General features: G+C 40.4%; 1 protein-coding gene across 1 annotated transcript; it reads left to right on the top strand.

The window, feature by feature from the left end:
• The first annotated feature begins 471 nt into the window (after positions 1-471).
• Positions 472-21,215, top strand: eed (embryonic ectoderm development). The gene is made up of 12 exons (XM_061985450.1): positions 472-626; positions 5,851-6,003; positions 6,116-6,208; positions 11,228-11,293; positions 11,418-11,543; positions 11,618-11,699; positions 11,767-11,858; positions 11,940-12,073; positions 20,222-20,327; positions 20,390-20,548; positions 20,622-20,695; positions 20,770-21,215. The coding sequence occupies exons 1-12, from the start codon at positions 507-509 to the stop codon at positions 20,894-20,896; spliced, it is 1,332 nt and encodes a 443-aa protein (XP_061841434.1). The 5' UTR covers positions 472-506; the 3' UTR covers positions 20,897-21,215.
• Positions 21,216-21,792: the final 577 nt, after the last annotated feature.

Genomic DNA, 21,792 nt, shown 5'->3' with positions numbered 1-21,792 from the left:
GGTTTTGGGGAGAGGCGCTGAATTTCGGGAGTCTCCCGGAAAATTCGGGAGGGTTGGCAAGTATGCCTTTAACAGTTAATTTTACTCATTTTCATTAATTACTAGTTTCTATGGAACTGTTTTTCTATTGTTTTACTTTCTTTTTTATTCAAGAAAATGTTTTTCATTTATTTATCTTATTTTATTTATTTTTATTTTTTTTAAAGTATCTTATCTTCACCATACCTGGTTGTCCAAATTAGGCATAACAATGTGTTAATTCCACGACTGTATATCGCGGTTGATATCGGTATCGGTTGATATTGGTATCGGTAATTAAAGAGTTGGACAATATCGGAATATCAGATATCGGCAAAAAGCCATTATCGGACATCCCTATAATAAAAATGAATATTATTCATGGAAACATCTTTTTTGGAGGTTGTGTTATATGTAACAATCAATAGAACTACAATACCCAGCAACCCTTGCGGCAGTTGAGCGGAAAGGGGCGGAGTTCTAGCAACATGAGGGAAAATAAGAACATGTCTGAGTCCCCATCTCAAGCGGGAAAAGAAATAGCAGTCAAGAAACAGAAACTAAGCAGTGATGAGAACAGTAACCCAGACGCGTCTGGGGACGAGAATGTAAGTGCGTAATTGTGGGTGTGTTTGGTCACCGTCGAAAGGCTTAATGGAATAACACTCAACGAGTTAGCACGCGTGTGCTAAAGTAGCCGTGGACCGGAAGCAGCTAGCTTGGAGCTGAAGCTTTGTCCATATTAGGCAACTGTAAATATATAAACCTACTTATTCACACTTACTAACATTTACCTGAAATTAAGTAAAATCCACATTTGCAAGACTTTTAGCTCTATGACTTTCGCTTCTGGTTACCGGTGTTAGCTATAGCAACACTTAACATAGCACTGCTAATAAATCAATACATTTGTATTGTTGAGACTTCACTGACGTACAGTAACAGTCAAACAACTTCTTATGTTATTCAATGAGAAAGTGTATCTAAACGTTTAACTCCTACTGTACACTCAATACAGTGCCTTTCAATTCTTTTCTGTCCTGCTCCTTCCAGGTAACGTACAATTTCCATTACTCTTCTGTCAATGTCAGTGTTGGCGCTAGGAATTTTCCAAATGGGGTACCAGGGGCCCCATCAAGTCCAAAAAAAATGGGGTCCCACTCTACATTTTTGGGATCCCACTTTTTTGTAACCGTTTTGAAAAATTATTAAAAATGCATCCTGTATTCTACATTCTATATACAAAAGAAAACACATTTTTATGCATATGTAAATTTATTCAGTTGTAAACATGCATTCACTTTCTTCTTTCCTTCATGGATCTAAACCAGTGATCCTCAACAGGCGGACCGCGGTCCATGTCCGGACCCAGCGACGTGTCCGTCCGGACCCAGCACGAATTATAGTAAAAAAAAATAAAAAAATATTTTATTTATTATTATAATTATAATTATTATAAAAAAATATAATACCGGTAATTGTATTTATCTTTGAGTTATCGCTAGCGCAAGTCAATGTTCTTTGTTGTTTTTAGTCAAATATCTCCACGTTTCGTTTATACTTCTCCGTGTCTCACTCACTCCGTCTCTCTCTCTCTCTCTCTCAGAGAGAGAAAGAGAGAGAGACGGAGTGAGAGCGAGAGAACGCCACTCTGATTGGCTGATTCCGGGGTATGGGTTGTAATCTCTATCACAACGACGCACTGATAGGCTGTTACCACCTGGGTCATACACATGTGCACAGTGCATGGAACCTTTCGCTGCAGGCACACAGTTGTCTCGTATCGCTACTTCGCTAACTGTTCACTCGTCAGTCACTGAATGTGAATCAAATCACAATGGCATGCTCCAAGTTGGCTCAGGCTGGTAAAAGAAAGGTGGACAGGGAAAACAGACGTTTCAAGGAAGAATGGACAGAGCAATATGTTTCATCCTACCTACTGCAAGTACCAGACCAATGTGTCTAATATGCAACAGTGCTGTTGCTAGGGTGAAAAGTGAAAATCTGAAAGAGCACCGCGAATTTGAAGAGACATTTCCTCATGATTCGGAGCTAAGAAAAAAAGAAATAATGAGGCTGAAAAAGTCATATGAAACATCAAGCAATATTTTTGTTAAATCTATGACACAACAACAAATAGCAACAGAGTGCTCACTCAGAGTGGCATGGGTTTTGGGTTATTTATTTTTGTTTCAAAGAAAATCTTTCATGTATTTTATTGGATATTTATTTTATTTTTGTTAATTTTAAGAAAATGTTAAACTACTACCTACCTCCTGCTACTATATAAGCTTGACCGATAATAAACGGACCCAGCCTGTTTCAAAAAAACATTTGTGGACCTTCAAGATTTGTACTTGAGGACCCCTGATCTAAACTTTACCACTGCCGGTTGTTTTTTTTTTCTATAGGGCAGGGCCGACATCCGGGCAATTGAGCTACATACGGGTTCTTCGAGCCATAGCAACCTGACTGGCGTTGAAAACAAACCGTCGCCATTACTCTTTAACCTGTCGACCTGCGCTGATTAAACCCGTCATTCTGCCTCCAAAATGCCAAAAAACTGTGTTGTTTTTGGTTGTGCAAACCACAACTGGAAACAGGGAAAACAAAGGTCGTATTTTGTTCTGCCAAAGCGTGCTAAAAGCCCACAGAGACGAGACAAATGGCTCGCAGCTTTACACCGGGAAAACGAGGACGGTTCTCACTGGAGTCCCCCAAAATCCCGGGTCGTGTGTTCGGATCACTTCGTTTCTGGTAAATATAAGGAACAAAAATCCACCTTCTTAACCACAACTTGGCTATACCGTCCATGCTAATGTTGAACCCGTTGAATTTTTACTGAATAACGTTCGACAGCTGAAGTTGTTGTTGTTGCACAACAATAACATACGGTATAAAGGCTATTTCCAGTAATTCAGCAAATAATAAATCATAATACTGAACTGAATTTGAATGAGCTCTCTACAGATATAATAAATATACAGATACTGGTAGCCACCGTGTCATCCTTATTATCATTTATCAACATACCTTGGGTGATTTAACAATTTGTATGTGATTTATTCGTTATATAACAACCGAAGCTAACAACCGACCTGGTGCGCTTGTGAGGTAGACATAAAGATTTCCAAATTCCATGTCCGGCCATTGTGTAGGATTATCAGTCCACGCATCTGCTGGAAGGAGGTAAGGGCAGTCGTTTAATCCAACTACAGAACATTTTAACTCGTATCTTAACCTAGCCTCACTGGAAAGACTATTTACATAATCATACACCATTTAGAACAGTTTAAAATGCCGTGAAACCTCGTTAAATGCCTTTTCTGTCAATGCTGTGTTCGCTGTGAGCTGGTTTGTTTTCAACGAATTCAATATGGCGACGGTTGCTAGGGGATTGGCAGGCGGAAGTGACGTAGGTCCGCCCTCGCCTATATCTGTATATAATAATATAATATTTCAGTATAAAAGTGTCAAAAGTTTTTTGCTTTAGTCGTGAAAAGATGATAATGTTGTGCCAAGGGCATACATACATTATTTATTTAAATCTCTAGAGCAGGCCTGGGCAAATTAAGGCCCGGGGGCCACATGCGGCCCTTTTAAGCTTTTCATTCTGGCCCGCCGGACATTCCCAGATATTTTTTTTAGATCTTTAAGATGGAACGTGTAGCTGCCATTAGGATGTGCAGTGGCGTTTTCTAATGACCGTAAGTCTTGAACTATACAAAGTATTTCAATGGTCGAAATCTGCACTTATGCTTGATATACTAGTTACTATGGTAATATAAGTGATGAGGCACCAAGCAGTGTGGGTGGGGAGCGTTTCCACAGAGTGTTTCCAGAGCGGCCATCCTGAACTGCGAGTGTCAGGGACAGACGCGGAAGGAGATTTTTACAACAAAGTTCTGAAGCTTAGTGACCCTTCGTGTTCATATTTCGCTGTTTGTGTTGCGTTTTGCTAGATTGTAAAATAGGTCGATCGAGAGGGGGTGTGACGTTCATATGTTGTCAATATTCAGTGTTTTATCGTTCATTGCTAATAGTGTAAATCCCACATTCTTTATTTTCATGTACATTCTGGGTGTCTCATTCAGTAAAAAAATGTAAAATTCTATTACATTTTTTAAGGCGGTCTGTCATAACGTTTTTAACTTTTAAAGCGGCCCCCAGACACATTTTTTTCTCTAAATTTGGCCCCCTGAGTCAAAATAATTGCCCAGGCCTGATCTAAACTTTACCGCTGCCGGTAGTTTTTTTCTATATCTGTATTTAATAAGTTGTAGGTGTATTTACTTCAGTATAAAAGTGTAAAAAGCTTTTTGCTTGGGTCATGAAATGATGATGATGGTGTGCCAAGGGCCTACATACATTATTTATTTAAATATCTGGAGTCTACATCAACTTCAGATCTATCCGTCAATTTTTGTTGTTGTTATTTTGTGTTCAGCCCTTTTTGTCAAATAAAACTATGTTTTTTTTTATGGCAAACACACAAAATATGGTCAATACTCAGTGGCCTAGTGGTTAGTGTCCGCCCTGAGATGGGTAGGTTGTGAGTTCAAACCCCGAGTCATACCAAAGACTATAAAAATGGGACCCATTACCTCCCTGCTTGGCACTCAGCATCAAGGGTTGGAATTGGGGGTTAAATCACCAAAAAATGATTCCCGGGCGCGGCCACCACTGCTGCTCACTGCTCCCCTCACCTCCCAGGGGGTGAACAAGGGGATGGGTCAAATGCAGAGGACACATTTCACCACACCAAGTGTGTGTGTGACAATCATCACTTTAACTTTACATTAATTCATAAAAACATTGATTTTGATTCGATATTATGTTTTGAGCAATGATAGTTTTAAAGAAAAAAACTACTTTGTTTTATTAGTCAACATTACAACTTTTTCTAAATAACATTTAACCTTTAAGCTTTTTTATTCCACTTTTGTTATGTTTTTGTTTATTTTAATAGTAGTTTTAGAATGTGCCGTGGGCCTTAAAACATTAGCTGCGGGCCGCAAATGGCCTCCGGGCCACACTTTTGACACCCCTGCTATAGATAATTTAAAAAATTCAATCTGATAAGTCTATGGATAAAAAGCAGAGCCTGACGACGCATGCGCGTTTATCATAACGCACAGTCAGCATCTCTGCTTCAGTAAACAATGACGGTGATGACGTCACTGTCAGCGATGCGAGCGACACTTGCTAACTTGTCAGACACTTCTCCACGAAACTCATTTTCAACACTCCTCGCACATTAAACACTTCAAAAGGCACGTGTTTTCCCCGTTTGTTGACCTGCAAAGTATGTTTTTGGGGTGAAGGAGTCTGGTGGGGTGCCGGTTTAGCTTGAAGCTAACAGCTAGCCTGTCTCCATCCTCAAACGATGTCGATGCAGCGGAATTTAAAAGTGAAGTTTCCATGGACTCAAAACGACTAAAACAAGTCATTTACTGTCGACATGGCACAGGATGAAGTTAAAAAGTTTGACTTTACACTCACCTTAGTGTTTACCATGGAGTCTTTCTTTTGACAGCCCGTCACGGTGAAGTTGTCCCAATGCAAACTGAGGCAGTATTTATCATTGATAAAACTTTCGGCGAATCAAAATTTACGACGCAATAAAAATGCAATAAACGGGGACGGAAAATATAAACAAAACAAAACACCGGCGGAAAGCGATAATCGATCAAATTGATAAAAAAAACCAGCAAACCAAGCAGTAAAAAAAAAATCCACGTCCGGAATTGCGCATCCTTTCTGATTTCAATGCGTAAAAGGACACAAAAAGTGCATTAACGCCAACACTAAATGTCTTGTGTATTTTATCAGGATGATGCTGTCAGTGTTGAAAGTGGCACCAACGCAGAGCGCCCCGACACGCCCACCAACACCTCAAACGCCCCAGGCAGGAAGAGCTGGGGCAAGGGAAAAGCAAAGTCCAAAAAGTGCAGATACTCTTTTAAATGTGTCAACAGCCTGCGGGTAAGCGCACACGTCATGGCTCTGCCCATTCCAAAAGCCGTGGTCGTGTGTCTCATCTCAAGAGTTGTCTTAAAAAAACACAATTATAATAATAATCCTAATTTTATTGCAGGAAGACCATGGCCAGCCCCTGTTTGGTGTCCAGTTCAACTGGCACAGTAAGGAGGGAGACCCACTGGTGTTCGCCACAGTTGGAAGCAACAGGGTGACTGACCGTGTGATAAATGACATGTTTTATTCTTCCTTTGTAGAAATGTGTACCGAGTACCTGTAATTTTTGGTATTGGTTCCTAATTGGGTCAGTACAGGAGGACCGTTAAGATTTTGGACAAAAGATAGAGCTATCAATTTTTTTTTTATACAGCTACATAATTATGACACCACTGTTCACGTAATGTAACTATTCACGCAGCTACACATAATAAGGGACACAGGTAGGACCTAATAATCAACTGTAAACAATAACTAATATAGAAGCAAAATGTGTTTTTTTTAGCCACAATACCAGCTTAATTTAGTATACAAAAATTGATCCTCAACAATAAATATTACTGTATCAAACCTTGGGTGCACACCTCCCTCTGATTTAAAAATTGGTAAAAACACAATAATACTCAATCACGTACCACTAGGGGTGTAACGGTACGTGTGTATTTTTATTGAACCGTTTCGGTACGGGGGTTCGGTTCGGAGGTGTACCGAACGAGTTTCCACACGAACATTAAGTAGCCGCCTCCGCTTCCTTCTGCCTCTGTCTCTGTCAGTCCTCTACACACCCAGCATTGTCTCACCCACACAACCATCTGATTGGTTACAAACAGAGCGGTAACAGCCAATCAGCAGTGCGTATTCAGAGCGCATGTAGTCAGTGCTTAGCGTTTAGCAGGTAAGCATCAGGCAGCGGACTCTCCCCAAATGATAATAAACACCTACCAGTCAACTAGTAACATCATTATGAGCCCGTTGAACTTCTAGAAATATGAAAGGCAGCTCAGCTCGCTCGCAGTCCTGGCTTGAGGTGAAGGCTAATTCTCTTTTAGCGTAACGTTAGCTCATTTTGCGGTGTGTGTGTGTGTGTGTGTTACGGACAGCAAAGACCTGTCTGTCTGTTATTTCACTTTACCTTTTTCTGTGTTGATTGAGCTGTGTTGAAGCAGCAAAAAAGGACATTATGTTAAATGAAGAGTTTCTGTCTCTGATAGTTGATATAATAATGTAAGTGCATCATTAAGCCTACATGAACTCCATGGTGTTCAGGGATGAATAGTCTCTCCTATTGCTATTGTACCATTTTTTCAGCTATAGTTACATTAATCATTAGTAATGCAGCAGCCTAGTTTTGAATGGCAGGGTCCCTGCTATCACATGTTGATAAAAATATAACATTTGCATAATAAATCAACTCCAGGCTTCCCAAATGCTGTAATAAATTAAGCATGATGAGTTGACTTGAAACTGTTTAATGTTACACTTTTTATATGTAGAAGAAAAGTTGTCATTTTATTTAATCTGAGCAACAAGTTGAGGCAGTTTAATGTTGATTAACGTGGGCAGAATTATTATAGTGTTCGCAATGTTAAAAGATTGTTTACAAATTTGGTAAATAAATAACCAAAAAATGTCTATTTTGTTGTTTTCTTACTGTACCAAAAATGAACCGAACCGTGACCTCTAAACCAAGGTACGTACTGAACCGAAATTTTTGTGTACCGTTACACCCCTACGTACCACACATAATTAACCCTACACCACCCAAAAGTTTGTAACCCAATGTTCCCTCCCCAAAAGTCCTCCAAAGTCACGCAAGTCAAGGCCGTTCCAAGGAGTACATTGTCACTTTGAAGTGGAAGCCACTCTTAGGCCACGTTAACTGCGCATCCTCCTAGCGTCAGTCCCCGTGTTCCAGTACTCTAAAGGCCAAATTTAACCCCCACCCTCCAAAAAGGTAAAAAGTGAAGTAATAATTCATACAGTGGCTCTGAAGAAAAAATAGCACCAGGTGATATGTCTCTAGTTGCTGTCTAATGTCACATCCTTGCGCCCCGTTTGCATGGCATCATGAGCACACCTTGCCCACCCATGTCACCACAAGCCCACCCAACATGCTAATTGATTGTATTGATATATATTATATGGTATTTCATATAAAAGTTCCATGTTCTGCACATGAATGCCTCACATAAGTCGTATTTCCAGTTATTTATAATTGTAACTAATAAAGACATCTCTATCCTTTAGTGATGGATATGTGTGGTCATTACAAGGTGAGGACATATTAACTGCCTTGCACCTTGTACTGCGAACCCACTTAAATTGCTTAACCTTTTAAGGCCCAAGCTGTTTGTTTACATGCTTTTTTTATTTCTCTTTTCCATTTGGGCTTATTGGATCCTAATTAGAATAGAAACTAAGAATCATCTTTTGATATGATGTACTTAGTCCATAAGTACACAAATGTGTACTTCATGTGTAGTGACATGCTCATTTTTATTTTTACACTTTTTTTTTCCAAATTCCATTGTATGTTATACTCTTCTGATACCACCAGATAGCAGTATAAGTGTACACATAAGCGGCCATTAGACCCCAATTCAGTAGTGTACACAATTTTGGAAATAAGAGCTAAAAGGTGCTGTCCACGCATGTAGCCAACTAAGCCTTTATTTAAAGCATGTTTGTGTAATTTTGCCTATCATTTACAATCCTTATGTAAGACAATAACACACACATTGCTTTTTTCATGCATTCCGACTTGTAAATGCTAGCAAAAGTCGACTAACAATGAAAGTAATCGGATTTGTTGTATTTTGCCTCTAAAGTGCTCTAAAACATTAAAACAAACTGTTTTATAGACCTGCTGTAATTTTAGTAACATGCATATTCATAATAACATGTAATATTAATGCATTTTGATTATTTTAAGCGTACGGCGGCATATTAATTTCACAGATGCATCACAACATTCGCTATTTCCTTCACCAACAACACTACTACTGCTCATGACAGACTTTGAGAGAAAATTACGACTACTTTGGGACAAATGTTGATCCAGAACCTTATATTTTTTAGCCTGAATATATATGGAAGGTGACCGACAAGTTTTATAAGCTGTGTGCTAAACAGATCATGCAGCAGTATTGCTAAGCTCTAAAAACCAATTACAAACTACGAACTTAGTAAATCAACCACTTACCGGTACTGTACAATGTCTGCCCTCACTGGGATGCCGACTGATGGGATGTTCATATCTCCGTGTTTAGATGAAGAATTAATCATAATTCTCCCGCAGGTAAAAAAAAAAAAAAAGCTGGGCGCCAACAAATTATTTTTTGTGTCTTTCTCGTCATTTCTGGGTTTAAGTTGAAGGTCAAAGTTGATCAAATTCTCAGTTTATGGCAACAAGCTTCTTCAATACAAGTGAGAGGCATGATTTATAATCTAGAATTGGCTTTTATCAATTCAGAGGTGACACAGCAGCAGCAGCTCACTATGCTAGAACTATAGCTGCATAAGCTAGTTAGCTCTCTGTGATCACAGAGTAAAAGTAAGTTACGAAAGTCTGGTGGTAATGAGTTCCAAAGATGAGAGGCAGAGTGGCTCATAGCTTGGGCACCCATGGTGGACAGTTTAAATAAGGGGACAGTGAGATGGATGGATGAAGAAGATCTTAGGGAACGTGAGGGCGTGGCGACATGGAGCAGGTCAGAGAGATATGACGGAGAGAGGTTATGGATGGCTTTGAAAGTGAGGAGAATTATTTTAAAGTGGATACAATGTTTGATGGTTAGCCAGTGGAGTTGCTGCAGAACAGGGGTGATGTGCTGGATTGAAGGGGTTCTAGTGGTTTGTGGTTTGTTCTAGTAGAGTTCTGGAGAAGCTGAAGTTTGAAGTGACTTGTGAGGGAGACCAAACAGGAGAGAGTTGCAGTAGTGACCAGGCTATGGACGAGTATGGCAGCAGTATGAGGGGTAAGGGATGGGCGAAGTCGATTAATGTTTCGTAGATGAAAGTAAGCAGACCGGGTTATGTTGTTTATGTGGGCTTGAAAGGAGAGTGTGCTGTCGAGGAAGACACCCAGACTCTTGACTTGGGAGGAGGGTGAGACATAGGAATTGCCGAGAGTAACGGACAAGCTGTTGGTTTTGGCGAGAATGGTTTTTGTACCTACAAGTAAGATTTCGGTTTTATTACTATTGAGTTGAAGGAAATTGGATGAGAACCACTGCTTTAGTTCACTGAGGCAGTCTGTAAGGGAGGAAGGAGGAAAGAAGCAGTTGGTTTGGTTGAGATGTAGAGCTGGGTGTCATCTGCATAACAGTGAAAATGTATTTTAAATTTACGGAAAATATTGCCAAGGGGAAGAATGTAAATGATAAAAAGCAGGGGACCAAGAACAGAGCCCTGGGGGACACCAGAGGAAACAGGAGACGGAGGGGATTTGAATGAATGGAGTTGAACAAACTGAGTGCGGTCGGAGAGATATGATCTAAACCAGTGAAGGGGTGTGCTTGTGATGCCAATACTGTGCAATCTATGGAGGAAGACAGTGTGTGAAATAGTGTCAAAGGCTGCAGTGAGATCTAAGAGGATTAGGATAGTGAGAAGACCAGAATCAGCTGCCAGGAGGAGCTTGTTTGTGATTTTTACTAGTGCTGTTTCAGTGCTGTGCAGGGGGCGGACACCAGACTGGAATTGTTCATATAGGTTATTTAACTGGAGGTGGGAGTGAAGTTGGGAGGAGACAGTTTTTTTAAGGATTTTTGAGATGAATGGCAGATTTGAAATTGAAATGAAATACTTGGTTTCATGAGCGCGATAGAGTACTCCCATTAGCTGCATTGTTAGCCACCTCCGCATTTTACAAATTAGAATGCATAAAAAAGTAAAGTATATGTGTTCTTGTCTTACATAGGGATTGTGAATGATAGGCAACATTCCAAAAAAAGTCTAGTTGCCCTTTAAGGCTGAAAAGGCATGTTAAGAAAGGACTTCCTTGCTTTGAGATGTTGCTGGTGTTACTCCCTTTTGTTGTAGTAAACAACATTAAAATCAATGAAAATGTAATCATGAAATTACATTTAATACAGATAAATAGAAATATTGGTATCCATAAAATCTTAACTATGTACATCCCTTTTACTGTTTAGGTAATGTTTGGGGTGATTGTTAAATACACACATCATGTTGTCTCTTTTTCGTGTAATTTGTAATGTCTCCCATCCAGGTCACTCTGTATGAATGTCATTCTCAAGGAGAAATCCGACTCCTGCAGTCTTACGTGGACGCAGATGTATCCTTGCTTTCTTCATTCTCACCGCCAAGTTTTTCTCTCTCAGAATTTTATCTTTGGTAGCCGTTTAGAGAACCCCCTGAAATGAACCTGACAATTTTTGCTTAACTGAAGTGGTGCAAAGGCAGATGAGAACTTCTACACGTGTGCCTGGACCTATGACACCAACACCAGTCACCCCTTGTTGGCTGTAGCCGGATCACGAGGAATAATCCGCATTATTAACCACATCACAATGCAGTGCATCAAGGTGGGCTTTCCTACATAATAAGGGATGTCATTTTAATTACAATGCACAAAGTAAAACATTTCTCTTTTATTCAGCATTATGTAGGTCATGGTAATGCGATCAATGAGCTGAAGTTTCATCCAAGGGATCCAAATCTTCTTCTGTCGGTCAGCAAAGGTATGTAAAATGTTTGTCACCTTTCACCAACATCAATTGAGTTTTTCTGAATTGTGTGTTTCCACAGATCATGCGCTTCGTCTTTGGAACATCAACACGGACACATTAGTGGCCATATTTGGTGGAGTGGAGGGTCACCGAGATGAAGTCCTGAGTGCTGTACGTTTTATAATATCACACCTAATAAGCATGAGGAATAACAAAGTAAAAACTTTGTTTTATTTTTCAACTCCACTGCAGGATTTTGACCTCCTGGGTGAGAAAATAATGTCATGTGGAATGGACCACTCCCTAAAACTCTGGCGACTAAACTCGGAGAGATTGCAGAAGGCCATCCGTGGATCTTATGAATACAACCCCTCAAAGACCAACAGGTAAGAGCCGAAGATCCACCTGAAGAAAAGTAACTTGATATCAAAATGGCCTTGTATCATACCATTCATTCTCACAGTACAATATTCAGTGTTTCCCATATGTGGACCTATTTGTGGCGGGTTGCCGTAAATATATTTGGTGCTTTGTGTTCGCCCTCACTCTACACCTGGTCTATGTAGTATTCAGTATTCAGGTATTTCAATCTCTTAGAAAGTCACAATTTTAAACCAATTTCTATTCATGGGGTGTTGATTTCAATGATAATCAATTCAACCTGTTTCACAGACAATACTCTTTTAGTATTTTTAAAGAAAATCTGTAAAATAGAGCTAGACCAGGGGTCGGCAACCCGCGGCTCCGGAGCCGCGTGCGGCTCTTTGATCACTCTGATGCGGCTCAGCAGCTTACTTGCCGAACCCCTCGATTTTCCCGTGAGACTTCCGGAATTCAGTGACTCTCGCAGAAAACTCCCGGGATTAATATTCACCGATTTTCACCCTTACATCTATAATATGGGCGTGCCATGATGTTACAACATTTAACGCCCTCTACAATCTGTATTAATAGTGTGCCAGCCCAACCACTTGTTATACAGTATGCATCTTCTGCTTGCACACGTACGTGACAGCAATGCATACTTGGTCAACAGCCACACAGGTTACACTGACGGTGACCATATAAAACAACTTTAACACTCTTACTAATAATGCGCCACACTGTGAACCCACACCAAACAAGAATGACAAACACATTTCGGGAGAACATCTGCACCGTAACACAACATAAACACAACAGGACAAATACCCAGAATCCCATGCAGCCCTGACTCTTTCGGGCTACATTATATACCCCTGCTACCACCAAACCCCGCCCCCACCCCAACCCTGCTCCCTCACACATCAACCCCCTCCTCTCTGTGCGTCGGTTGAGGTGGGCGGGGTTTGGTAGCGGGGGTGTATAATGTATCCCGGAAGAGTTAGGGCTGCATGGGATTCTGGGTATGTGTTCTGTTGTGTTTATGTTGTGTTACAGTGCAGATGTTCTGCCGAAATGTGTTTGTCATTCTTGTTTGGTGTGGGTTCACAGTGTGGCGCATTATTAGTAAGAGTGTTAAAGTTTTTTTTATACCGCTACCGTCAGTGTAACCTGTGTGGTTGTTGACCAAGTATGCCTTGCTGTCACTTACGTGAGCAAGCGAAAGCCCACACACGTGTGACAAATCAGGCACGCTGGTTGTAGAGGGTGCTATATGCTGTACCATCTCGGCAAGCATGACGCTGACAATCGCCATTCATGTAAAACCCGCGTGCCGCACCAGCATTCAGATTCCATATTAAGATGTGGGCAGCGTGTCTGAGACCCCTGGTTTATACATAGCACAAAGCAAAAAAAAAAACTTTGTATGGAGTGTTATTTCATTTTAAATTTCAAAAAAAAATTTGCGGCTCCCATTGTTGTCTATAATTTGTGAAACTGATCAAAGTGGCTCTTTGACTGGTAAAGGTTGCCGACCCCTGAGCTAGACAAACAGCTGAGAAATTGCTCTCTTTAAATAGTGGTTAGGTTCAAGAAATTTCAGCTTAGTGGTTCAATCATGTGATTGTAAAATTGTAAATACACAAAAGAAGCAAAAGCTGTGAAGGAAGACGTAAATCTTTTTATCTTTCATACCTGGACTAAATCAAATGTTCAACACTTGTAGGTTTTAGAATATTGAAATAATTAGAACACGTTTATGTATTAACTGACTTTAAATGTGTAACTTTTGTCTGTTATGTACTGTAGCACACTTGTACAGATCAATATCTCATACAGACATATGTACAGTTTATATGATTTTTCAAGGTCTGATGTCACGGTCAGTGTTGCCAACTCTTCAGCAAGAAAAGTAGCTATTGTCTGTCCTAAAAGTTGCTTAATGACGTCATTGCGTCATTTCCATAATGTATGGCAATGGACGCTGTAAAAGAGATACAAAACTGAGTTTATACAATGATAATTATTATTAAATCTTTGGGCACCTCACGATTCAATGATGATTATGATTCAGGAGCTACAATTCCATAAAAAAAATAGATTTATGCATCTTTAATTTATGTATATTGATGCAGTTTTACATTTCTTCTCGTTTCTCTAAATAAGCATCAATCACTTGCAACTTTAAAAAACTGCATTTGTAATAAACAGTTATAGTAATTCCCACAATTGTTAAATTAATGGAAATGTGTGCAAAACTGGAACATAAGAGCCCTATAATAAATGACCTGGTCGGGTCTATCTCTGAGGTGGTTTGCTGCAGTCAGCCAAATTTTAGAACTGTCTGCATTACTTTATTAACAATAAATACATCGATTATTGACGTTTACTAATCAATTTTATAATCGTCCATATCCGAATTGGGTGCATCTAAAAATCTATTATTTCCCCCACCTCTACTTATATACATGAATGATGGAATTAAGACGTTGCAGTTATATTAGCTTGACATGGCAGTGAATAAATAATTACATCTCGCTCTTTAGACCAAGGCGGAAACAGTGGCAGCTTTGCACATGTGCAATTCATTTGCAGTCTGGAGGCGTTTGGATCTTCTCTCTGCACTGACATAATGAGCTAGCTAGCGAGATGTTCAACTTTTGTCACAGGGAGACACACACACACACACAGAGAATGTTGAGGTAAGTGACTGAGGCTGTGTATAGTAGGCAAATCAAATTAGGTAAATTTGTTTAAGTGTGACAGTATAGAAATATTTACATTTAAAATTCCAGTCGAAACTTCCGGCTAGGAACTTGGAAATTCAGACTTCCCACTACGAATGGTTATATAGGCACTTATGTTCCGGTTTTGTACACATTTCCATTAATTTAGTAAATATATATGTATATGTGTGTGTGTTAGAGATGCGCGGTTTGCGGACACAAATGCGGAGTCCGCGGATTATCCGCGGGTCGGGCGGTTGAAATAAAAAAAAAATTGATTTTATCCGCGGGTCGGGTCGGGCGGTTGAAATAAAAAAAAAAATTGGATTTTAAATAGATTCAGGCGGGTGGCAGTTAAACCAATTCGGAAATACATAGTTAAATGTTGTTACCCACATACGAAAAACAAGCAGGCACCTGCAGCATATGCCACAACAGAAGAAGAAAACAAAAAGAGATGGACACTTTTATGGAGCGGAGAAGGGACGCCTCGCCGGGGTCCGGGACCGAGGCCCTTTCCCCCGAGAGGGCCCCACCGGGAGCCGTAGCTGAGGTGATCCGCGAGAAGGGCCCGACGCACGTCCAGTGTCACCACCGCGCCCACCGCACCGACACCCCGCCTCGTCCGCCTTCGCCGCGGCCGGCGTCACGCGCAGCAGGTAAGCAGCTTACCTGCCCGCCACCCCCGTGGCCGGGGGCTCGTAACAGGGGTCACTCCGCGCGCTCCGCCCGCGCAGCTTACCTGCCCGCCACCCCCGTTGCCGGGGGCGCGTAACAGGGGTCACTCCGCGCGCAGTGCGCTCACGAAAGGGGTGGGGCTCACCCTGGTGAGCCGAGTGGGCCACTTTTGGTAAGCAGAACTGGCGCTGCGGGATGAACCGAACGCCGGGTTGAGGTGCCCGATGCCGACGCTCATCAGACCCCAGAAAAGGTGTTGGTTGATATAGACAGCAGGACGGTGGCCATGGAAGTCGGAACCCGCTAAGGAGTGTGTAACAACCCACCTGCCGAATCAACTAGCCCTGAAAATGGATGGCGCTGGAGCGTCGGGCCCATACCCGGCCGTCGCCGGCAGCGAGAGCCGCGAGGGCTAGGCCGCGACGAGTAGGATGGCCGCCGCGGTGCGCGCTGAAGCCTCGGGCGCGAGCCCGGGTGGAGCCGCCGCGGGTGCGAGGGACATCGCATCTCCACGCGCTTGGAAGTGCGCTCAGCGCGGCTCCCAGATGATTGCGCACTGGTGTGCGTCTGGGCCGTGACAGCGTGGCACGCATTGAATGTCTCTGCTGCATTGGATCAGTCTCCTTTCTTTAACAGGCAAAAGCTTTATAACCTCACTAATGCCTTGCATCGTCTATATTAGATATATAACAACGGGCGGGTGCGGTTTTGATTAAATGTTAGTTCGGGTGGATGCGGATGGTTGACGACTTTTGTGATGCGGTTGCGGATGAAATAATTGCCTATCCGCGCATCTCTAGTGTGTGTGTATATATACATGTATGTTATAAACACTCACAGTATACTGTAAATGGTTATACATACCGGTAGTTTATTATTTGCGCACTGTTGACAAATGATGCATCAAAAATTTGACTGGAAAAAGTCCTACTTTTATTACCGGAACAGTGCTCCCAAAACCGATGCTGTGATGACGTAAGCTATACGCATGGGGTTGTTTGGAGTAGAGGCAGCGTGTCCGGGCTGTGAACTTACTTTAATATATTCAAGATATGCCCGCGGACAGCGACCTTCACAATCTAAGATGACACTGGCGGCTTTTAATGAGAGAACAGCAACGCGAAGCAAGTGTGACGTCAGGCTCTCTGCAGCTCGCTTTTTGTCACGGACATGGCGCGACAGTATCTAAACAGAGTCTCTAAACACGAGTACAGTCTCCAATAACACCAGAAATAGATGCTACATTTTTTACAAGTTCTTTTTATCAAGGAAAGAGTGACTAAAGGGATTGGAGAAATCTCTTTAAAAAAAATAAAACAATCTCAACAAATTGTACAAAGAGCAGTTTAACAATTAAAAAAATAGAACAAACGATATTATGTAAGAAAAATATATATGTTAATACTATACTTGATAATACCATTTGTTTTAAGTGTATATTCACATTTGTTTGCCTTTTTTAAAGAATATATGCATCATAGCAAATCGTGTGCTGACGTCATATCGACCACGCCCCCACCGTCACAGGTGTTTTGGCAATTTAGGGGAAACCCTGGCATTAACAAAGTAAACATTTCTTACATTATGATCACGCTTTGTCAGAGATGCTTTGTAATGTTATTCTGTGATATTTGCACCTAAAGAAATGCTAGTACATCAGTTGAGGAATATGAGGGCGGGTGGGGTTGGGGTCCGGACCCGCACCCCTTTCTGGAGCAAAACACTACTCTGGCCGTTACCTGACCAACCGCATGCACAGCGAGTTAGCGCACAGGTGACTTGAAAAACCAATTTTTACCATACCAACTTTATTTATAAAGCCCTTTAAAAACAACCACAGTTGAAGAACAAAGGACTGTACACTACAAAGAAATACAAGTAAAGGACAGACTAAAAAATAACATTTAAGACAGTGGTAAAATACACATTGAAAAAGCAAATACAAATTATCTAAAGAACAATTTGTTAGATAAAACTACTACCGTATTTTTCGGACTATAAGTCGCAGTTTTTTTTCATAGTTTGGGAGGGGGTGTGACTTATACTCAGGAGCGACTTATGTGTGAAATTATTAACACATTACCGTAAAATATCAAATAATATTATTTATCTCATTCACGTAAGAGACTAGACCAGGGGTGCTCACACTTTTTCTGCAGGCGAGCTACTTTTCAATTGAGCAAGTCGTGGGGATCTACCTCATTCATATATAATTTATATTTACTTATTTATGAAATATATGTTTTTGTTAACAAGTTAGAGGTGTTTAATGATAATGCAAGCATGTTTAACACATATAGTTAATATTGTTAATAAATTAAAGGTGTTTAATGATAATACAAGTATGTTTAATACATATAGTTAATATTGTTAACATGTAAAGGGTGTTTAAAGATAATAAAAGCATGTTTAACTCATATAGTTAATATTGTTAAAAAATTAAAGGTGTTTAATGATAATACAAGCATGTTAAATACATATAGTTAATATTGTTAACAAGTTAAAGGTGTTTAATGATAATACAAGCATGTTTAACACATAGTTAATATTGTTAAAAAATTAAAGGTGTTTAATGATAATACAAGAATGTTTAATACATATAGTTAATATTGTTAACAAGTTAAAGGTGTTTAAAGATAATACAACCATGTTTAACACATATAGTTAATATTGTTAATAAGTTAAAGGTGTTTAAAGATAATACAAGCATGTTTAACACATATAGATTCCTTTCTTTCATGAAGACAAGAATATAAGTTGGTGTATTACCTGATTGTGATGACTTGCATTGATTGGAATCAGACAGTAGTGCTGATAAGGTCCGCATTTTCGAATGGAGGAGAAGAAAAGTCCTCCTTTCTGTCCAATACCACATGAAAGTGGTTGGTTTTTGGCATCTTATTTGTCCAGCTTCCGTACTCCTTTGTATACACTTTACAAGAAATACATTGTCGGCAAACTCCGTAGCTTGCTAGCTTGTGCACGCCAGCTTTCTGAGACTCCTATTTTGTTAGCGTAACTGTGCAACTGTGCAGTCGGTCTTTGGAGTTTTGACGACAGGTACGGCGCCAGAGTCTGTTGAAATAAAGTGTTTCTCGCCTTCCAGTCGGTAATTTTAATGAGCTGGCAGCAGCCAGTGTCATCTCAGAAGACCCTCGGGTGCCGTGAATGTCAATCAAGTGACCAAAGTGACGTCATAGTGAAGATTTATGATCGCTCATTTTTAGGACTATTTTTTTAATGTTTGGCTGGTGATCGACTGACACACCCTCCGAGATCGACCGGTAGCTCGCGATCGACGTAATGAGCACCCCTGCCCTAGGGTAAACTGGGTGTAACACACGGCACACTGATAAGGCTTAACCTATTGTGACTATAACAATCTACAAGGTTAATGTAGGTTGCTTCTCTTTCTCCCCTTCCATTTTTCTGCATTCTTTCGTATCTCAAGTTATCATTACGTATATGTATTGTTGCATTTAAACAACTGTATTGTTGATAATAAAGGTAAATTATTGGTATTGTTCATTATCAATAGCGCTATTTCTATTGGTATTTGTATTGATCCATTTGTAGTGTAATAATGCTCATTGTCATTTCTGTATTATTTTTTATTTTTCACTAACTGCTTATTTGCTATTACTTTTACCATCATATTTGTACATGTCGTATTTGCTGATGTTGCTCTATTGTTGTTGTTGTTGTTATTTGCTGTTGTTGTTTTTGTCTCTCTGTCTAATCCCCCTCTTGTCCCCACAATTTCCCCCTCTGTCTTCTTTTTTTTCTCTTTCTATCCCCTCCTGCTCCGGCCCGGCTGCACTAAATGATAATATAAATACATTTAATAAAGTCAAATACAAATAAGGCAACAAGAGAAGTATCCTACACTTCTCTTTTGTAAAGTAAATCTGAACAGCCGAAATGGGCATCTACATCAACTATATGATTTGCCTTAAATAATGTAATGCGATCTACCAATACTACCTTTGCGATCGACTGGTAGATCGCGATCGACGTATTGAGCACCCCTGGACTAGACGTATAAGATTTCATGGGATTTAGCGATTAGGAGTGACAGATTGTTTGGTAAACGTATAGCATGTTCTATATGTTATAGTTATTTGAATGACTCTTAGCATAATATGTTACGTTAACATACCAGTTGGTTATTTATGCCTCATATAACGTACACTTATTCAGCCTGTTGTTCACTATTCTTTATTTATTTTAAATTGCCTTTCAAATGTCTATTCTTGGTGTTGGCTTTTATCAAATACATTTCCCCCCAAAATGGGACTTATATATGTTTTTTTTCCTTCTTTATTATGCATTTTCGGCAGGTGCGACTTATACTCCGAAAAATACGGTAATTGATTCTTGAAAATTTTGGATCGATTTGGAATCTCAGTAAATAAGAAACATAATAATTTTTTCCAGCACCCCATTTGGATACTCTTTTAGAAAATACATAACAAAACATAATGGCAAGCTGATGACGCCATCCTGTGACATTACAAAAGAGAAAGTGTGTAGTTGTAAACATGTTTGCTTTTCCTGCAAAGGTGACTTTGCCAATTATGCAAATTCAACAATTGCATCAAAGGTCAAAGATATCAAAATGGAAACCATGCATAGGAACAACTACAACATAATTCATACAATATAATATATAAACATCTCATACAGGTTTGGTGGTCACGTGGAAAAAATGAGTCTAAAGAAGTGTATACTAATTTGATAGACTTTTTTTTCTTCTCTTTTTTTCAGGCCTTTTGTGTCACAGAAAATCCACTTTCCTGACTTCTCCACGCGGGACATCCATAGAAATTATGTGGACTGCGTGCGGTGGCTCGGCGACCTCATTCTCTCCAAGGTAGGAATGTTAACCATTACGAATCGGGCCATCACTCAGTCACGTCACGCTCGCCCGTCTAGTCGTGTGAGAACGCCATTGTGTGCTGGAAACCTGGAAAAATGGAGGACGACATCGATCACATCAAACCCAACGAGTCCAACGTGACCATTCTCGGACGCTTTGAGTACAGTCAATGTGACATCTGGTACATGCGCTTCTCCATGGACTTTTGGCAGAAGGTGAAGGACAATCATGTTACATTTCAAAGGCTTTCAGTTGCGTTGTCCTCACCGTTGTCCTGTTGATTGACAGATGCTGGCCCTGGGGAACCAGGTGGGGAAGCTCTACGTGTGGGACCTTGAAGTGGAGGACCCACACAAAGCCAAGTGAGTTCACACAAAGGAATCACTTTCAAAAATTGCTTTTTGATGTCGGTTTTTTGTTGTTGTTGCTGCCCCAGGTCCACCACACTCACCCTGCCCAAATGCACCTCTGCTATACGACAAACTAGCTTTAGCCGTGACAGTAGTATTTTGATTGCGGTGTGTGACGACGCCTCTATCTGGCGCTGGGACCGTCAGCGCTGAACAACCCAGCAGTGAAATCAGGTTTTGTATAAAGAGTTCCAGCTCTCCTACTTCATGTAATATTTTAAAGGCTTTGTTCACACCTTGGCTTGATGGAATACTTTTTGTACATTTAAACTCTGGACTTAACTTTGTGTGCAGTTCAGATATTCAAATGTTTATTTTATCTTGTATTAGTTCAGAAACACCATGAATCATTTAATAATCATATAGTTACGTTAGGAAAATAGCCTGCAATACAAGAAGGAATTATTCTCCTCAGTAGGCTTCTTGTGTTTGAGTGTATGTCGACTTTTAATAAACTTATTTTTGTAGACAACTTGATTTATTTGCTTTATAAAGACAAGCATAAGACATGCAGTAACTATAGTCAATGCAATCCAATCCACTGTATTTATATAGCACATTTAAACAACAAAAATGTTAAAAACAAGATTCAAATACTATCCTTAGCTCCACCAATGACTGAATACAAACAAAATAAATAAATATAAATATAAATATGATTAAAAACGATTTTAAAGGGTAAAACCAATTAAAACAATAGATAGAAATACAGGCAGCATGGAGGAACAGGGGTTAGTTAGTGCATGTGCCTTATAATACGAAGGTCCTGAGTAGTCCTGAGTTCAATCCCGGGCTCGGGATCATTCTGTGTGGAGTTTGCATGTTCTCCCCGTGACTGCATGGGTTCCCTCCGGGTACTCCGGCTTCCTCCCACCTCCAAAAACATTCACCTGGGGATAGGTTGATTGGCAACACTAAATTGGCCCTAGTGTGTGAATGTTGTCTGTCTATCTGTGTTGGCCCTGTGATGAGGTGGCGACTTGTCCAGGGTGTACACAGCCTTCCACCCGAATGCAGCTGAGATAGGCTCCAGCACCCCTTTGCGACCC

Source organism: Nerophis lumbriciformis, linkage group LG23 (assembly GCF_033978685.3).
Source record: "Nerophis lumbriciformis linkage group LG23, RoL_Nlum_v2.1, whole genome shotgun sequence".
NCBI lineage: Eukaryota > Metazoa > Chordata > Actinopteri > Syngnathiformes > Syngnathidae > Nerophis > Nerophis lumbriciformis.
This window is presented reverse-complemented; position numbering and strand designations above follow the sequence as displayed.